Source organism: Petaurus breviceps, unplaced genomic scaffold (assembly GCF_028583685.1).
Source record: "Petaurus breviceps papuanus isolate PSGF00001 unplaced genomic scaffold, PetGlider_PUasm1.0 128, whole genome shotgun sequence".
NCBI classification, from domain to species: Eukaryota; Metazoa; Chordata; class Mammalia; order Diprotodontia; family Petauridae; genus Petaurus; species Petaurus breviceps.
In genome coordinates this window covers 2973405-2993724 of record NW_027185664.1, presented here as the reverse complement: position 1 = coordinate 2993724, position 20320 = coordinate 2973405, and the positions used below count along the sequence as shown (strand labels likewise).

At 41.2% G+C, this 20320-nt stretch overlaps 1 protein-coding gene and 1 long non-coding RNA gene across 5 annotated transcripts in view; both read right to left on the bottom strand.

Moving 5' to 3' along the window:
- Positions 1-20320, bottom strand: part of LOC138171490 (PDZ domain-containing protein 2-like) — a 539177-nt gene that overhangs the window by 116599 nt on the left and 402258 nt on the right. For all 4 annotated transcript variants that reach the window (XM_069101003.1, XM_069101012.1, XM_069101022.1 and 1 more), the window contains one exon: positions 11785-11949. In XM_069101003.1, coding sequence (XP_068957104.1) covers positions 11785-11949 — 165 coding nt within the window. The remainder of the gene's footprint in view (positions 1-11784; positions 11950-20320) is intronic.
- Positions 1-20320, bottom strand: part of LOC138171518 (uncharacterized) — a 579386-nt gene that overhangs the window by 170389 nt on the left and 388677 nt on the right. The window lies entirely within an intron of this gene.

The window sequence follows — 20320 nt, the reverse complement described above, 5'->3', positions numbered from 1 at the left end:
CTGCTGCAGGAATTCAGAGATGGGGGAGATCAGTGAGGGCTTCCTACATAGGATGTCGGTGTGAGTTGGGCCTTGAATGAATAGAATCTGAATGGAGTCAGTGAACTATTTTTAAAATTCTGATAAAACTATATTTCAATACAATTTGGTTTCTTTTGTAATCCTATGTATTTTGTTTTATGAATTTAAAAAAAATTATTCTGTGAAGGGGGTCCATAGACTTCCCCCAACTGTCAAAGGGGGTCAATACTCCCCCCCCCCAAAAAAAAGGTTTAGAACCTCTGGAAGAGCCAGAAGAGAGAAGGGTCTTCTTCCAAGATACCAGATGTACATGAGCAGAGAAATGGGAATGCAAGTTTTACTATTCTTTTCTGCCTATGTAACTTTATTGGTATAGCTATACAGCTAGATAAATTAGTTTTCATCCATACAACTCAGGGCAAGCCAACAGTCTGAGTATACTTTCCTGTTCAGTTACCCTTTCTGTTCACTTTGCAGTAGCAGGCTTGATGTGAAAGATCTGTTTGGGATTCTTCAGAAGAACTTTTGACCTTCCTAAGTTTTGGGGATTTGTTTTGTTTTCATCCTCTGCCCTACTGTGCTGGAGAAGGCATGCTGAAAAGGAACATAGCCTTCTGATTTCGTTCCCAAGCCTTCACTCAGTTATCCCAAACTCATCTGTCCAATTCAAAATTCATGCTTTGCCAAAAGTCAATTCTAGCATTTAACTAAAAAAATAAATAATCACTAGAATCTTAGTTGAGTAAGAACATCCTGCCTCTGTGGTAGTATTAGGGTGATGAGGTTCAGCCCAATCTACACTTCCCAGTCATACCTTGTAATGGATGTGAACAACTATAAAGCATCCCAGAGAATCTGTTATTTTAAAAACTTAGCAACATTCAGAAGTGTGGTCATCCTATAATATTGTTGTTGTTCAGTCGTTTTAAGTTTCTTGGCAAAGATTCTGAAATGGTTTGCCTTTTCCTTCACCAGCTCACTTTACAGATGAGGAAACTGAGGCAAGCAGTTAAGTGACTCATCCAGGGTCACACAGCTAGTAAATGTATGGGACCAGATTTGAACTCAGGAAGATGAGTCTTCCTGATTCCAGGTCCAGCACTCTATCCACTGCACTACTTAGCTGCCCTTTTATAATATACTCATATGTAAATGAGCTACATTCAGTGCTGTTTTTTGCTCAGTCCAAATGCTGTATCTGTATATGCCAGAATATATATGGTATATGGTATATGCCAGAAAGTGCAATTGTGCTTTACTTCAGAATTGCCATGTTTTAAACTGTTGGTTTCTCCCATTTTCCTAGTCTCTGTTGGATAGGGATCACAAACTTTAAGTCCAAGATGAGATACGAAATAAAACTAAGACCAGAAAATCTTTAGAATTAGAAGAGTAGTAAAAATGGGCAAGCATTTGACATTTTTTAGAGGCAACTAAGATAGTGTAATAGATGGAATGTTGGACCTGGAGTCTGGAAGTCCTGAGTTCAAGTGTCACCTCAGACACATTAACTGTGTGACCTTGGGCAAGTCACTTAATTGCCATCTGCCTCTGTTTCCTCATCTGTAAAATGGTGATACTAATTGCACCTACCTCCTCTGGTTGTTGTGAGAAACAAATAAGATGATATCTGTAAAGTGCTTTGCAAACCTTAAAGCGCTACATAAATGCTAGCTATTATTATTATTTCAGTGTGATCCCCAAATAAGAGGCACCCAGAGTCGAGATGTGCAAAGCAAAATCTTAAGTGACTTGTTCTAGGACAAGGCAGGGTGAAAATTCAGCACACAGCGTGCCCTTTGTAAATATTATTTATATAAAGGGAAGTGATTTTTTTTTTTTGGCTGAAACACTTCGTGATCACATGTTCTGGCAATCCACATTTCATTTTTTACTAGAACTCAAAGGAATTTTTCACGCTAGAAAAGATTGTTATGCAACCAGCCTGCACAGTGAAGGAATTCATTTACTTCTCTTTCGAAAATGCTTACTGTAATGGAACATAAAATATTCATTTAAATTGGCTGTGAGACTCTTCCATCTAATATTCAGTTTTCAATGCAGTCATAGCTCCTCCCTTCTGAGCTGTTCAGTTCCTTGAGAACTGAGGACGACTGGGCCCCAGATGTAGCTGGAGCCAGGCAGCAAGTCGGGACAGGCCTTAGAGCAAATCAGCAGAGGAAGCCTACACAATTGGAGGCTCTACCAGTTTTCAGCGTAATTTAATCCAGCCTAAAAAATACTCATTCTTGCCTTTTTGATCTTCCCTCTGTTTCTCAAGAACCTCAAATGGCTCCATCTCCTTTCTGCCTTCTCGTATCAACTACTAATATTCTCCCCCACGCTAAAGGAACTCACATCTAATTCCTATACATTCCTTATATACCTCGCTCTATATAGGGTCTTCCCTGATAGACTGTAGTCTTCTTCAGAGCAGGGGATGTTTTCTTTATGCCTTTGGTATCTCCAGTGCCTAAACAGGGTAGGCACTTAACAAATGCTTATTTTTTCCCTCCTTCCTTCCAGTTCAGTTAACGATAATCTCAGAGCTTCCTCTTTCACCTCCTCAACCTCTCCTAGTCATTTTTGCTATCTTCTTGAGCTTTTTAACAAGTGCTAACAGGTCAGATGCCAGGTGATCTGCGGCTCTGGGCTAATCCTAACTGATGGCCAGATGGGAAATGGTTTTAGAGTGCAGAGCTATGAGGGGAAATAGCAGATATGGTTTGGATGTGGGAAGAATGCTCTTCCTGAGTCACACGTATTGCTGCCTTCACTAAACTGCTGATTTCTTCAAATACACCTTCTACCAAAAGTAGACCGAGTCCTGAGCACCAGAAATCAATGCTTGAAAAAGGAACAAGAATAGGGCAAGTTGAACAAACCATTTCCTCTGGGGATCTCAGTTCTCTCCTCTGCAAACTGAGGGCTTGGTGTAACTGAGCTCTAATGTTCCTTCCAGATCTTCTGAGTCACTCATAAATGTTATGATTCCCCTCAATAAGGATAAATTAAAAAAAAAAAGGCAGGGCAGTTTCAGGAAGTTAAAGTTCCCAGAGTCAAGTTTCTGCCTTTATCTCATTGGTCCTAAGCCCCAGGATAAGGAGCTATGAAGGACCAAGATACCTCCTCATCTCTGAGCTGCAGCAGAGTTGGTCAGGCAACCTTATCCTTGATCACCCTGCCCAAGTAACCCAGAGGCCAGGGGACCAGATTAATGGCTAACGAGGCTCTGATTTTTCCTATAACCTCCTGTCCACCAGGGGAGTCGTTAACAAAAAGCCTGTTCCTTCACAATGAAGAAATTGTATGTGATTCAATTACATTTAGAGCTGGAAGGAACCTTAGAAGTAATTTAGTCCAACCGACTTTATATATGAGGAGACTGAGACCTCAGAAAGGTTAAGGAACTTTTGCTCAATGTCACATAGGAGGTAGACCTTCCCAGACTCTGCTACGTTTAACATGGTCCTTCCCTCCACCAAAGCCTTTCCTCGTCTCTCCCTTTCTCTGTGCCCTTCTTTTGTGATCCCCTTATTTGCCCCATCCCCCTTACCCACAAAGATACGACTGCCTGGTGAATCAGGGAAAGGGGCTGGGGAAGTGTTATTACCATCGTTTTAATAGGGGAGGATAAATGTCATGCCCACTTTTACAAGCTTGCTGATGGCAGAGTCTGCACTAGAACCCAAGGCTCCAGGGCTTAGAGTTCCGTGTTCTTTCCACTAGTTCACCAGACTAGCCTTGAATCCACCCCCTTGAGCCACACTTCAGTTATGACTTTACTAACCTCCCCTTGGTGACTAAGGTCTTTCTTCGTCCCAAATCAGCCCCTAAGTATGCTTCTTCCCTTAAAAAGTCTGATCTCACCACTTTCTCCTCTTGCTAATGAGGTGCTAACCAGAACGCCCTGTGTGAGGAAAGAGAACATGGGAATCCCGGGATCCTCTGCCGACACAAGGAAATTAGATTTCCATCCAATTGCCATCCCCACCACGGCTACCAGGCTGCTAAATGGTGCAATGGATAGGACGACCTGAGTTCAATTCAACCTCAGACATTTACTAGCGACCTGGGGCAAGTCACTTAACTCAGTTTCCTCATCTGTAAAATGAGCTGAAAGAGGAAACGGCAAACCACTCCAGTATCTTTGCCAAGAAAATCCCGAATGGGGTCATGGAGAGTCAAATCCCACTGAATCAACTGAACAACAGCAAAACCACATCTGCCAAGCCACCAGTGACATGCAGGCAGACAGCCTGAGGGACTCTGCATCAGGGGTCCTCCATCAGGTGCCCAGATTTCCACGTCTTCTCTGGGAGATTACCCGGCAGCTTCTACTACCACCATAACACCCACGGGGGGGGGGGGGAGAGGGGAAACCAGATTCTCAGTCAGGGAGGGCACACTTTACTGTCAGTATTCTTCTCCTCCCAAACCTCCCACCCCCGACCTGCAGGCTCGGAGAGAAGATAAAGGAACACTTCCTTGCAGGGGCTGAGGACCCCTACTCTTATTTATTTCAGCATTATTATTATTATCATCACTCTTACCTATACTTCAACTAGGCCTTGGTCTTTTTCTCGTCCTCAAATACAAGCGTAAAATTATCTGACCTTTTTGACCCCCATGGAAGCAGCATAACAACAATGGTAATAATAGAATGTATCAGTACATGTGTATCTCATTTAATCCTCACAATAATCTTGAGAGGTAGTTACTATTACTATCCCCATTCTACAATGGAGGAAACTGAGGCTAAGAAAATTTAAATGACTTACCCAGGATCACATAGCTTATGAGTGCCTGAGGCAAGATTTGAACTCAAGTCTTCCTTGACTCTAAGTCCAGGATTCTATGCACTGCTTCAATTAATTGCTGAACAGATAAAGAGCAGGGCAGCTAAGTGGCACAGTGGATGGAATGCCAGGCTTGAGTCAGGAAGATCCGAATTAAAATCTGGCCTCAGATACTTACTAGCTGTGTGACCCTGGGCAAGTCACTTAACTTCATTTACCTCAATTTCCTCATCTGTAAAATGGACTGTAGAAGCAAATGGTAAAGCACTCCAGTATCTTTGCCAAGAATACCCCCAAATGGGGTCACAAAGAGTCAGACACAACACAGACATGAACAAAAACATGATAGCTCGTCTTGAATTCTTAAAGACCTGCATTCAGTCTTGCCTCTGACACATATTGGCTTTGTGACTCTGGGCAAGTGATTTATCCTCTCAGTCAGTCCTTTAAGACTTTAAGTTACAGAGAAGGTGCTGAGAAGCATTGCCTCCTCTGTGAGTTCCCAGTGCCACTGTAATCACATGTCCAGTTTCTATTTATACTCCCTTTTTGTCCTTATTGGTCTTTGAATCACTCATCTAAATCTATCTATCTATCTACCTGTCTATCTATCTATCTGTGGATAGTATTTTATTTTTTCCAATTATATGTAAAGCTAATTTTTAACATTTTTAAAAATTTTGAGTTCTAATTTTTTCCCCTTGTCTCTCCTCTCTCCCTCCCCAAAACAGTAAGCGATTTGCTATGGGTTATATATGTGCAATCATGTACAACATATTTCTATATTAGTCATGCTGACTCACCCAAATTTAAATCATCATTAAAATCACCTAAACTCACCATTCTCATCTTCTTTGCAAAGCACTCAAGACACTTTTCAACACAGTTTAACCCAGACCAACAATGAAAATAACTCTTTAAAATGTTGCGTGAAATATTCAAAACCATCTAGACATTTATAAAACCACACTTAACACAAATTTTATTCAGCAAAACATTAATTCTAGCAAAACACAAAGTTAAATACATCTTTATTGGATCCACACTAATTGATTTGCACCTTATTAATGTGCTTGGGATGCTCACCACTTCTGAGGCCAGAATTCACATCGCATTGACCTCAGACTTGCAGCACAGCAACACCCAAATTAACTTCTTCTCCCTTTCTCTCCAGAGTCTTGATTCTACAGCTTTTTCCCTCAAGCTGTGGCCATCCAGACATTGTCCATGATTTTGCCTATGCCTGTGTCTCTGAAGCCTTCAGAGCAGATCCCTTTGGTGCCTCAGGAAGCACAATACAGACCCTCTGATTGATGGACTAAATAGTCTCTTCCTTACGTAGCAATTGTAGATCTGACAATTGTAGATCTGACAACGACCATCATCACTTCCATTTCTTTTATTATTATTTTTAAACACATGCATATTAAAATGAAACAAATTCCCAATCACTTTCAAGATACTATGTTGTGTGTGCTTTGTTATACTGACACGGTCCTTCTCTTTTGCATCATGAGAGTTATGGTTCCTTACAAAGCCATCATCCCATGTTATTTCTTGTTCTATTTTTTCCTGATGATGCATAATTGTTTAAACTTGCATCAGAATATAAGCTTCCCAAGGTCCATTCCAGCTTTCAATCTACCATTCATAGAAAAGGGGTTATTTCAGTTTTGCCTTTCAATAATAATAAGAATAATAGCAATAATAATGCTAATATTTATATAACATTTTGAGGTTTGCAAAGTGCTTTCTTTTCACTTATTAATTTCCTTTGATCCTCCCAGCAACTATGGGAGGTGGGTGCTATTATTATCCACATTTTATAGATAAGGGAAAAGAGGTTGAGAGACATTAGGTGACCAGGGTTACACAACAAATAAAGCATCTGACGCAGTATCTGAACTCAGGCCTTCCTGACTCCAAGTCCAAGGCTTTTTATCCAGTAAACCATCCAGTTCTCTCTGCATCCTCAGTGTCTGGCACAGTGGCTGACTTACAGCAGGGCCCAGGTGTTTGTAGCATCTCTCCAAACAGCAAAACCATCATTGACATGTGACAGTTCTTTGATGTTCAACACAGGTGTCACCAACAAGGATTTGTATTTTTTGAACACTGACTGGGTGCTAAGCACCAGGCAAACAAAGAGAAAGCTGCACCACCTCCTATCCTCAGGTAGCTTGCAGTCTGATGGGGAGATAGGACCCAGACATAAAAACATAACCAACATACGAGGAAGCAGAAGCCAGTGTTTAGGCAATGGTGCATACAGTAAGTGATTCAGAAATTCAAGGGAAAGAGGTATCATTTCTCTGGGGTAGGGAGGAGGAGGCTTCCAAGAGGAAGGAAAATATCAAAGGGGCTGTATGGGAAAGGTAAGGAAATTCCTTTTAACCTCTCTGGGACTCACTTTCCATATCTGTGAAATGAAGTTAGACTAGACTAGGTGACCTCCAAGGACCTTTCCAGTTACAATCCTATGACCCAGAACCTGCCCAGCAAACAATCTGTTCATTTCCTGACATATGTTCTTTTCTCTCCACCTAAAACCTACTTATCTCTTAGCTCAGCTTATGAATCCCTTCCATGAAGCCTTTTTCCCCCTGACCCACAGTGACATCCTTTACTCTCTGAATTCTTTCAGCATGTTATATACAGCACTTGATTCACATCCTCAAATTGTTAACTACATGTTTATGTAATCTCTCCATATCTCATTTTTTCTCATCCAAGAAAGGAGGGGTTAAAAGGGAATGGCCCTAAAGTTCCTTCTAGGTCTAAATCTATGCTCTTGTGATCAGCTATCTGCCACAACACTAGTATCTGTGGTTATCTCCCCAACTGGACTGTTTCCCATCACCACACAGAACTTTTGCGATATGTCTAGGAAACCTGCCCTTGCCCTTTGGGCTGCCGTACATCCTGGCTGTCACTGTATTCTCAGGAGGTTCTCTTTCCCTTGCCTGACCAGAGTCTGAATCCATGGCCTTTCCCTAGGATAGACTCCATTGTTTAGCATCTTTCTCCTAAGATCTTAATAGGTTTTAAATGAATGGTTACATAGAGATTCACATGGGGGAGTAAACATCTGTATTTCTCATCTAACAGAACCCACAGGCCATTTATGTAGCACAAAAGGCCTTGGAGAGGAGGTTAAAACCATATGGGGTCAAACACCATTATTACCAGCTCCAACAGACTGTTCACATTCTTAGATGATACTGAAATTTTGTTGTATCAAGCACTTTTCAACACGTTGGCCATCTCTTGGGGCTCTGAAAAATTTATGTTTTAATGGTATATATTATAGCAGGACTTGATGTGGACACTTCTTTTCATTAGAAGCCTCAGATTACTTTGTAAATAAGATCAAGTTGTGCCCAATGACACTCCCTGGAGAGCAGGCATGATGTTATTCCCACATGGAGAGACTGGTCCTCAGAGAAATTGTGTCAGTCAACATAGCCCTAAAACTTCAGTTTATCCTTGATCTAATGCTTAATGTAGTCTCCTTTTCTAGGGTCCAGGACACCTGCCAACTGCAATAAAATCCTGTCCCATGATGTCCAAATTCTACCATTAATTTCTCTGGGTTAAGACACTGACCCAGTGAAAATACAAATGTATCTACAGACTGAACAATGTAAAGCTCTATTGGCTATTAACACTTGAGCACAAATAAAGTAACTGATTCCCCTCCAAAGAGTTAGCTGCTTATAGGAAGAGAAATGCCATAGGTAGGTTTTAGTAGGGGGAGGACTTAGCAGCTAGAGAGGTCCAGAGGTAAGGAAATGAGAGCAGAGAGAGAAGAGCTCAGACTCGATCCCTAAAGGGTCCATGGAAAATGGGGAAGGTGATTCTAAAAGAGAAGAGACAAACACTAAAAAGGTAGATGGATAACCTCAGAATAGGAAAAGTTTCACCAAGACTACATCTTTACCTTGAGGGCATTCCTGCTGAGGCCTGTGGATTAAATGAATAGCTGGATCACCCAAGAATGGATCCAGGTCAAACACTTCAATCCAGGCCCCTTTGATTTGTAATTTAAAAGGAAAAAAAAAATAAGTTCCTAAGTCAATTAAACCAAGTGAAATCTCTTGCTAGGCCTTCATCAACAAAACCGTCAGAGTCTTTTATTTCACAGATGGAAATGATTAAAGAGGCTGTCAAATTCCCCTCATAATTTCTTATTTCTGCACCTGTAAGTCCTGGTCTGGCCATCCCCTCCAGAGCACTTAAGCTGAGCAAATGTAACTCAAACCTTGAGGATATGCAGCGTGCACTTGCTATTTATTTTTCATGGCTCCTATAAACGGCAGTCAGATTTTCCTTTCAAAAAGTTCAGTTCATGCTTAGGGAAAAGACATATGGAAAATGTCAAATTTGAGGTGTATGTGAGAGGGGAGGATGAGAGAGAAGAGAAAGTCAAAAGTCACCCATCAATTACAAGATGATCATTGGTTCCTATTGTGACTGGATGCAAACTTGGACAGTAAGAGATATGTTGCACAGCTTCATGAACCAAGTAGAAGGAAAAAAAAGACTCTTAACTCAATGGTACCTTCTGGAGACTGGAATGGGGAAAAAAAGATGGGCCTAGGCTTTTATTATTATTATTGTTTTTACTTTTTGCTTTTTTGGAGGGCAGTTGAGGTTGAGTGACTTGCCTAAGGTCACAAGGCTAGTTTGTTTCTTTTTCTTTTTTTAGTTAAGTGTCTGAAGCCGGATTTGAACTCAGGTCCTCCTGACTCCAGGGCCAGTGCTCTATTCACTGCACCACCTAGCCGCCCCAAGGGCCTAGGCTTTTTTAAAGTAGCAAAACAGATTTTTCAACCAACCTGGACTACCAATCCCTACCCAGTCAGCAGCCCCTAATCTTTTACAGGATTATTTCAGGTAAGGGAAGAAGCCTGTGGTAGGTGGGCAGAAACTTCCTCCTAGGAGATCCAACGTACACTCACAAACTGGAAACTAATAGGCACTGTGTAAAAACATTTGGGAATGGGGTGAGAAAGAAAGAGTTCCTGGAGAAAGTATGAATAGATGAAAAGTAAGAACAAAAAAAATTAAGTAAGAACAGATTAAATCTTCAGTCTTTCAACAAATGTTTCAGCACCTACTATGCACATAGCCTTGTACTACTGCTTTCTGGACATTTCCATATGGGTTCCCCCAAAGCATCTCCAAGTCAACATCAAAAATTATTATCTTTCTCTCTAAATCTCCCTCTCTGTCAAATTTCCCTACTTCAGTTGAAGACACCTTCAACATCATTCCCAGATATTCTGGGTCATCCCCTCATGTCTTCACTCTCTTTCATTTCACATATATTTGATTTGTTGATTTCACTTCCATAATGTGTCTTGCATCCCTCCCTTCTGATCAAGTACCACACAAATTCAAGTCCCTAATACCTCTCATCTGAACTACTGAAATGGTCTCTATAATTGGTCTTCCTGTTTCCAATCTCTTCCCTCTCTAATCTATCCTTAATAAAGTTGGCAGAATAATATTCCCAAAGCATAGTCCTGATCACATCATTCCTGTGCTCAAGAATCTTCAATAGCCCCCTATTACTTCTAAGATAAAACACAAAATCCTCAGCTCAGCATTTGAAACTCTTCCAGCACGGTTCTAGCCTATGACAGTGGCCTTATTTTACATTAATCTCACTCACATACCTTATATGTCAGCCAAAGTGACTTACTTGCTATTCCTGGAAGTTAGCACTCTCATCTCCCATCTCCATGCCTTTACACAGGTTGCTTCTCCTGTATGGAATACACTATTTTCTCAGCTCTGCCTCAGAGAATCATTCTCTACCTCATCTCAAGTTATGTACTCCTTTCTCTGGACGGCTCTTCATGCTCACCTTAAGCTGTCAGTCCTCTCTCCCCACTCAAATTATCTTCTTTTTACTTATCTGTTCCCATGCGGTTTTCCTTGGTATGATGTAAGCCTGTTAAGAATTGGGGCTATTTTTTTATTTTCTCTTTTTATCCCCAGTGCTGTGCACATAGCAGGTATTTCATAAATGCTTGTTGAGTTGACCTGAACAGAAAAGATCGAGTTTTGCCCCTGAGGAGTGTTCGATCTAGTAGGGGACTCAAACAGAGGCCAGATGACCTCTTGTCAGGTATACTGGAGTGGAGGTTCTTTCCATGTATGAGTGGGAGTAGACAGATAACTCTAACCAGTGAGATGCTCAGAAAGAGGTGGCTATGCTTTAGACACAGTCACTTTATGAAATGCCTGTGGAAAGATAAACCTGAACTAACAGCAATTCCCATTTACTTCTCTTTCCTTGCTCAGGCATCTCTCGTAATTGTAGTTTTTCTCTCCTTTTAACACACCTGTCTTTCATAATACAAGGAAAAATCATGATACTATAATAAAAACAAGAATAAGAGCTCACACTTATGCAGCACTGTTGAAATCTGCACGTCTCACTTTGCAACACAGCTACCTCCCCTCATTTGATCTTCTCCACATCCCTGTGAGGCGGGTATTCTTATCATGCTCATTTTACAGATGAGGAAACTAGAGGCTGACTCACCCAAGGTCATACCGTGAGCATATTATCTGAGGCAGAATTCAAACCCAGGTCTCCCTGACTCCAGATCTAGTGCTCTATCTACTACACCACACCACTAATAGCTCACATTTTCATGTTGCTTTTAAGTTTACAAAGTACTCTCTGCGCAATTTCATAAGGTAGATGTTATAAATATTATTCCCATTTCACACATGAGAAAAGTTAGGGTCTGTGATGATATAGTTTAGAAGTGTAAGAGCCCTCCCTGGAAGTCAAGTCTTCTGACTGAAGTCACAGGGCTCTTTTCAGTCTACCATGCTCTCACTCTCATGGATCTGATCACCTCCCAGTATGTTCATCCACCAAATCCCGATATACATTTGTTTAGAAAATATACCGCAAATTCTGAAGCCCCAAGGACACACTTACTGCTCCATGGATTGGTGATTGGCTGGCTCCCTTTTCCTCTTCACCATCTGGCTCTTCATTCTCCTTATTATCAGTATAAGAGGAAACATCCGGGCCTGAATAAGTACTAAGCAGGTCTGGCAAACTTGTAGATGGATATTTGAGGAAGTCCACTTCAGAACTTTCCTATTGGGAATACAATCAAAAGCCCGGTGAATGTCACATGGTGGTCAGGTTCAGAGATAGAGGAAAGCTTAGCCAACATCCAGGCAGCCCCTCAGACATTTGCCCCAAATCAACCCTAAAACTCAAAAAAATGCCAGAAATGTCTAGGTTGGCAGCAATTCTATTTTTCATCTGATTTTTTATATCTTTTGTTTTTACATAATTTTCACTTTCCAATATATTCCTACCCATCTCCCTTGCCCAGCAATCCACCCTTGTGTTTTACCTTCCATTGTTTTTCTTTTTTTCCCTCCTTCTCCCACTTTCCTCTCTCTCTCTCTCTCTCTCTCTCTCTCTCTCTCTCTGTCTCTCTGTCTCTCTCTCTCTGACTCTCTCCCTCTCTCTCTTTCATTTCACCTGCATACATTCATTGGCAATGGAGTATATTTTTATTTGAATCAATGACTATAAAAGACAATAAGATTTTTTAAAGACAAAGATTTTTAAAAAGTGTGTGTAGGGGTGGAAGCCATTCAGAACAACCAGCTAACATATCTGCTACATCTAACAGTATATGCAACACCCCAAAGCCAACATCTTCCGCCTCTGCAAAGGAGGAAGAGGCACATTTTCTTAACTCATCTCCAGGACCACACTGGGCTATTAGAGGTTTATGGCATTCCATTTTGCTTTGCAAAGCCATCTTAAAGTGCTGCTCTATGTCAAATTCAGTAAATACCTCAAATCTTTCTGGAGTTCCTATCTAAATTCCATAGATACATTGAAAATTCCCTTGGCATTCTACAGGAGGGGTGAACTCCTTGTGAAACTTCATAAGAACTTTGAGATCTTGGGCAATCTAGAAAGCACCACCAGATTCTTAGGAGCACACAGAAAACTTGGCCTGAAATACTTCTTATAATATCACTTGATCTCTGTTTGAGCACTACAACAAAAAGGGAACTATCATCATTGGAGCTGGGTAGCATACAGGATCACAGTTTCATAAATTCAGAGGGAGAAGAGCCCCAAGGCATAATGTGGTCTAATCGCCCTGTGAAAGTCATACAGATTATAGGTAGCAGGGTCAGGATTTGAACCTAGGGCTTCTGACTCCAAATCTTGGTCTTTTCCCACTTTGACATCCTTTCAGTAAAAAGTACCAAGCTGCTTCAAATCCACTTCTTTTTTTAAGGAAGTCTAATCTGTGAGGGTTTGATTAAGAGTACCACATGACATCTAAGCATTTTAACCTTTATCTCTCACCTAGTTGGTACCGTGGATAGAGAGTATTTATTATTAATAAACTGAGGCAGCCAGGTGGCGTGCGGATAGAAGGCTGTGCCTGGAATCAGGAAGATGAATCTTCCTGAGTTTAAATCTGGCCTCAGACACTTAGCATTGTGACCCTGGGCATGTCATTTAACGCTGTTTGCCTCAACTTCCTCATCTGTAATGATCCAGAGAAGGAAAGAGCAAACCACTCCAATGTCTCTGCCAAGAGAACCCCAAATGGGGTCATAGAGAGTCAGACATGACAGAACAACAACATAGAGTGCTGGGCCTTGAGTCAGGAAGACTGGAGTTCAAATTAGGCCTCAGATGTCCACTAGCTGTGTGACCTTGAGCAAATCACTTAACTTCTAACTGCACTTCAGCTTCCCTAAGTGTAAAATGGGGATTATTTGTTGTTGTTGATGTCACTCAGTTGTGTCTGACTCTTTGTGACCCCATTTGAGGTTTCCTTGGCCACAATACTGGAGTGGTTTGCAATTTCCTTCTCCAGCTCATTTTACAGATGAGGAAACTGAGGCAAACAGAGTTAAGTGACTTGCTAGAGTCACACAGCTGGTAAGTGTTTAAGATCAAATTTGAACTCAGAAAGATGAGGCTTCCTGACTGCTCTATGCACTATCATGCCACCTAGCTGCCCCTAAAATAGGGATCATAATCATGCCTGTCTCACAGGCTTGTTGTGAGTTTCAAATAACATAATATTTGTAAGATACTTAGCACATAAATGTTATATAATAGTTGCTTAATAAATACGTATCCCTTCTCGGCTTTCCCATCTACAAAACCAAAGTGTTGAAACAGATGAACTTTAATGTCCCCTCCAGCTCTTAATTCTAAGATCCTAAATTCTGCTTAGTCCATAGCTTTTTCATGTCAGCCTTGGCAAGCCTGAACAACAAAACCTGTCCAGTCCAGTATGATGACTCTGAAATAGGCCATGGGTCAGTGCTACAAAGAAAGTTTGACCCAGAATCCCAGGGCTGTTCCAAACACCACTCACTGATGTTTCATGCCTCCTCTTGAATTCTGGGGAGAAGTTCTTTTAAGATGATGAGTAGGAACAAGTGGGCTAAGTGGTCTTTGGGGCTTTTTCCCTGCCTAAATTGTCTGTAGATATAAAGAAACTGAAAGCCACTGGTCCCTGAACCTCTAACCCCACCCCTACTCTATTCTCACACATACCTAATTTCTTAGATGACTAGGACTCCCTTTCAGTAAAAAAATAATCATGGGGCAGCTAGGTGGCACAGTGAATAGAGCACCAGCCCTGGAGTCAGGAGGACCTGAGTTCAAATCCGGACTCAGACACTTGACACTTAACTAGCTGTGTGACCTTGGGCAAGTCACTTAACCCCAATTGCCTTGCCTTCCCCCTCCAAAAAAAGTAATTACAACTGCAAAACACTGTCCCATTTGCCAGTGTCCAGTTGACGGCTCTGACCAGTCCAACCTTCCCTTGATTTTCTTTTTTCCATCCTTCCCTCCTTCCTTCCTTCCTTCCCTCTCTCCCTCCCTTCCCTCCCTCTTTCCCTCCTCTCTGTTATTTCACTTGCACAATACACTCATTAGCAAAGGAATAGATTTTTATTTGAATCAATACATTAAATTAGAGACTAAAAAAGGCTGACCATTAAAGACAGTAAGTGGGAGGGTTCGGGGAAGGAGAATGGAGGAAAAAGTTAACTCATACAGGGAAATAAATGCCATTTGCGTCAGTCTGAAGGAAGTGCAAAGCCTTTGGCTTAGATTTTGTCAATATGTCCCATGGTTTTCTATGTCCTGTGGGAGGGTATCTGCAGGCTTAGAGGTGGGACAGATAAAGCAGATGGAACCCTGAAGAGAGAAATAGACATGCCAGATTTCTGCCCAGGAACATAGCTAGGCTGTTCAAAGCTGACATGGGCCCAGGGCAGGAAACATGATAGCACCTTCCAAGCGTGGGGTATATAGCAGACTCCAGCCAGAAGATGAACGTAAGCCCCTCCCACCCAGCACATACTTTTCAGAAGGAAGGAAACACAGTGAAAGCCTTGATCCTCGTACTCCTTCAGGGCTGGGGGCAAGGAGACCAGAAGGACATTCGGACAGGAGAAGGCATGCAAATGATCAGAGGCATGGCATCAGCCCCAGTTTCCACAGGTGTGTCCAGCTCCAGGGACATAGAAATAACCTATTCTGGACTCCTCTGTTAGGGCCCTGCACTAACACCTCAACTGAAGAACTGGATGAATTTTATTAAACAAAAAATCAAACTGTGTAACCCATCAGAGATGTGAACTCTGCTGGGCCACCAAGGAAAGGGGATTCAGAAGGCCAGGACCAGCTCTGGAGAAGTCAATGTCTTGTCTTCCAGTGATGCTGACAGAGCCTTTGGAATCCTGCTTTCATTCATCTGGTGGAGAGTGACTGTCTGCTAAGTGCAGAGTGGGAAGCAGCCTGGCATAGAGAGAGCCAACCTGAGAATCAGGAACATAGGTTATCCTCAGGCATCTCTCCAAGACTGTGAGTCACCGACCTAGTGATCTGCTTGAGAGAGTTCTCACACCAAGAGTTCCTTGCACTGATGAAATTCTAGACCAGGAGTGGGGAACCTGCGACCTCGAGGTCACCTGTGGCTCCCCATCCCTGTCATAGATCAAGACCTTCCTCATAAACCATTCTCCAACACCCCCTTCCCAAAGTGAGCTAAAATGGGGCAATTCTCCATAAAAACAACAATAGTCTGCTTTATACAGTATTTACTATATACTAGGCGCTCAGCTAAGTGCTTATATTATCTCATTTGATCCTCACAACAACCTTTGCACCTCCTGGTGCTATTATTATCTCCATTTTACTGCTGAAAAAAACTAAGGCAGACAGAGGTTAAGTGACTTGCCCAGGGTCACACAGCTAGCAAGTATCCAAGGCTGGATTTGAACCCAGGTCTTTCTGACACTATAATGGGAATGGGAATTTGAAGATCTTCCCTGCGCTTTGTATTGGCAAGCTAGCAGGTACTTAGCACTTAGCTTCAAGTTCATAATTGTGTCAAATATTAAGACCCAGAACTTGTGAATCCCACAGTGAGATGGGCTTGTTGATGTAACAGGAAGGGGCAGAACAGGGAGGAGCTAATACCGTATATAAGGAAAAGCCCAAGCTGAGAGAGGCCAGAACTTCTGGTATCAAGCATCTATAGGTTGGGCTGCTACTGCTGGAGAAAGAGAAGAGAACTGAGAACTGAACTGAGAAGAATGAGAAGAGAAATGAGAACTGAGGACTGAACTAAGAATTGAGAAGAAATGAGAAGAGAGGAGAACTGCGAGGAGGCATGGCTGTGATGTTGATACTTTGTCTGTCTGTTTTGATGTTACTTTGTCAGATTTGTCTGCCAATAGAGGATGGTGTTGTTGTTACAGAAGCCCTGGGATCTTGCTGCTGGTTTAGAAGCCCTGAAAGAGGATTTTCTTGTTGGATGTTTACAGAAATTCTGGAGGAGAGTCTTGCTAAAGATTCCAGAGATCCAGGGACTATACTGATGATTTGTGTTGATTCCTCAAACCTTGTTGTTGGGTCTATGTTGATTTCAAAGGCAGAAAGTGAATTGATGAGGGTGCCAGCAATGTATATGAATGTTATCGTGGCTTTGTTAAGCTTTGTCTTCCCAGGAACAGAAACTGTGAAGAAGGACTTGATGTGGACCAGACACTGTGAGCTTCAATATGGAACAGGAACTGCACAAGAAGCTGGACAAAGAACTGAGAGCTGTCTGCCTTTGAACCCAGGTGGCAGCTGGATAGATTCGGGCAGGAGCTGGGCCCATGGAAGCTGAGAGGCTGCCTCAAGTCAAGATGAAAAGACCTCTCCTTGGGTATTTAATGCAAACTGAGAAAAACATGACTCACTGTGGCCTAGGGCTAGAGAACTCTGACCTTTATATTTAGATGACTGAGTTAAGGACTTCTACAATTAAGAAGAAAGAGGACTTTTTGATTGAAGAGATTAAGACAATGTGACCTAGGGGTAAAGACTTTGACCTTTGTACTTTGTGTCAATTAATGAGGCTTGCCTCCTTAAGGATGATTGAATTAAGGATTTACTAAATGATTGTGTTACTAAATGAATGTTATCTTTTGCTTAAAACTATGTAACCACTTTGGTGAAAACTATGTGGCCATTTTAGTGATAAGTTGTTATGCCATAACATTGTGATGCTGGACTTTGATTTTATGTGAATGCTTTGTGAATGTTTAGTTTGTTATTGAATAAATAGTTCACTATACTGTGTAATCAGAACCTTGAAAGCTGTTCACAGCAGCAGTCCTCTGGAAAGCTGCTCATGCTTGGCTTTATAGACCCCAGCAGTAGTATTCTGTCCCCAACATCAGCCAGCTGCCTAGGAAAGGGGTGACTACATATCAAGTGGGGCGAAGGTATTTAACACAGTAATTATTTATAAAGACATTAGGTCTATTATTTCATTGGTATTAGGAACTCTTAGATAAAGAATCTCCTAACAAGGCAACTTGGGGCCTTCTCTGCCACTTCTAGGCTTAGAGTAATGAGAGATTAAGAGACTCATACAGCCAGTCTATGCAAGAGCTGGAATCTGAACCCACATTTTCCTGGTTTAAATAGGGTACCTGATTATCTACTAGACCAAGGTACTTCTCTTATTACTTTATAGTAAAATATGCTATCTATTTATATATAACATAGAAAATTATTTATTTTAAAAATTTATTATTATATATTTATATATTATACATTTATTTAAAAATATTGCATAAACATATAAAGGTAAATATAATAGGAAACACATTATGTAATAACAAATATTATAACTATATATATACACTATACAAGTGTGTGTGTATATATATGTGTAGATATATATGTATATATATATATATATATATATATATATATAATAACTATACACACACACAGCTAAGTGTTGAAGGCAACCAGGGATTCTATGAGGCAGAGATGAGGAGAACGTGTATTTGGGTGCTGAAGAAGGCTTTTGCAAAGGCACGGAGTTGAGAGATGGGGTGTTGTATACAAGAAAAACAAGAAGACCAGTTTGGCCAGGGTGTAGAGGTCATAAAAGGGACTAATAAGTAAAAATATTGAAAAAGTAGGTTGACACTACACTAGTGTTTTAAATGACAAACTGAGTAGTTAGTATTACTTTGGGGTGTAATAGGGAGGAGCCACTGAAGTTTTTGAGTAGTCGAAGAAGATTCGATTAGAACTTCGATTTTGCATAAAAGGAGATACCCGAGTTGGGAACTGAAGAAAGACAGTTATTCTGAAAGGCCAAGATGAGGAAGTATACTATCTACATCACAATGTCCAGTGCCTTATTTATAGTAGGGACTAAAGATTAGTCACATAAACAAATAAATAACAGAATGAATGAATGACTACATAAATGCATGATTGTGTTGATGTCAGTTGATGAGTTGAGATGATATTTTCTGTCATAACCATTAATTTCCAAATCCTGTGTGTGGCCCTTAATTATGGATTTTTACTTATGTACATGACTGATTCTGTTTTCTTTGGAATGATGAGTTTTAAAAAAAATAGGCAAAAAGTCCTCATCCCTGATTTAGAAATTAACAAGTAAAGGATAGAATAGGGTCACTGTATGCATGGCACCAATATTTCTCTGGAAGGGATAGTCCCAAACTTCAAGCTTCAAGCAAACTGAATTAGGAGGAAAGAAGGGAAGCCATAAATAATTTTAAGTAACTGCAAGGACTAAAACACCCAACACACATACACATCACACACACACACACACACACACACACAAATTAGAAACAGTTCAGTGCTGTGGCCACTCTGAAGCTCTTCCAGGACCTGTGCCTTTCAGTATTAATTCAATGAAATTCCAAACGGTGGTACCAACTCATTAAGCTGTCAATAATATGGCCTGTTTCATTGTCTCAACTGCAGCAAAAATATGCTGGAGTGAGAAACAAGTTTCCTCCTGATTTCACATGCAGTGGATCTACATCATTAATTAGGCAATGGTGTTTGCAGAGTAGTGCATGTGGAAGTCAGTGATGTTCCCAGGAGGGAAGTGGTACCTCTGTCCAGCAGCTCCAGGTGTCACATGGAATGCCAACCCACAATGTGACCTTGAAATCTCCTCTCCTAGCAAGTTAGTAGGTTAAAAAGCATTTATTAAGTGACTACCGTGAGCCAAGCACCAAAGACACAAAGATAAGCAAAAACAGTCCCTTACTTTCACAGAGTTCACAGTCTAAAAGCAGGGGAGGGAGGGGGGAGACATAGAAACAGCTACATACAGAGAAGCTGTAGATTGGATAAATTGGAGGTCATTTTCAGGAGGAAAGCCCAAGTGTTAAGACAGAAATGGGAAAGGCTTCTTGCAGAAGGTGTGATTTTAACTGGGACCTGAAGAAAGCCAGGGAAGCCAGGACATGACAATGAAGAAGGAAGGCCTTCCAGGTGTGGAGGACAGTCAGAAAAAAAAATATTGTCAGAAGATAGAGTATCTTGTTCCAAAAATAGCAAAGAGCCAAGTGCCTTCACATCATGGACTATGTGGATGGGAATGAGTTATAATAAGCCTGGAAAAGGTAAGAAAGGGCCAGTTGGTGAAGGGTTTTAAACATCAGAGAACTTTATATTTGATTCTGGGGGTATTGCTGAAGACTACAAAGAGGAAAGGGAGAAAGCCCAAACCCAAGGCTAAGAGCAGGGTAGAAACCTGGGCCCTAGTCCCAGTTCTCCCACAAACTAGCTCCTTATTGTCAAGACCTCAGTTTCCTATTCTGTCAAATGACTGTGTTAGACAAAGGCCCAATTCAGAAACCACTGCTTCCAGGATGTTTCTTGATGACCCTGGCTAAAAATGCTCTTTTCTCCCCTCCAGTTTCTTATAGTACTTTGCCTGGACCTCTCCTCTGCATTTATATCACAGTTAGTTATGGATATATCTTCCTTTCTCCAATCTCCATTTGATTATAAGTGGCTTAAAAACAAGGGTTGAGTCAGATCCAGAGTCATTCCAGAGACCATAAAACAATAAATCTATTTTCTTATGGAAATGGTATCATCCATAAAGTCTCTTTTG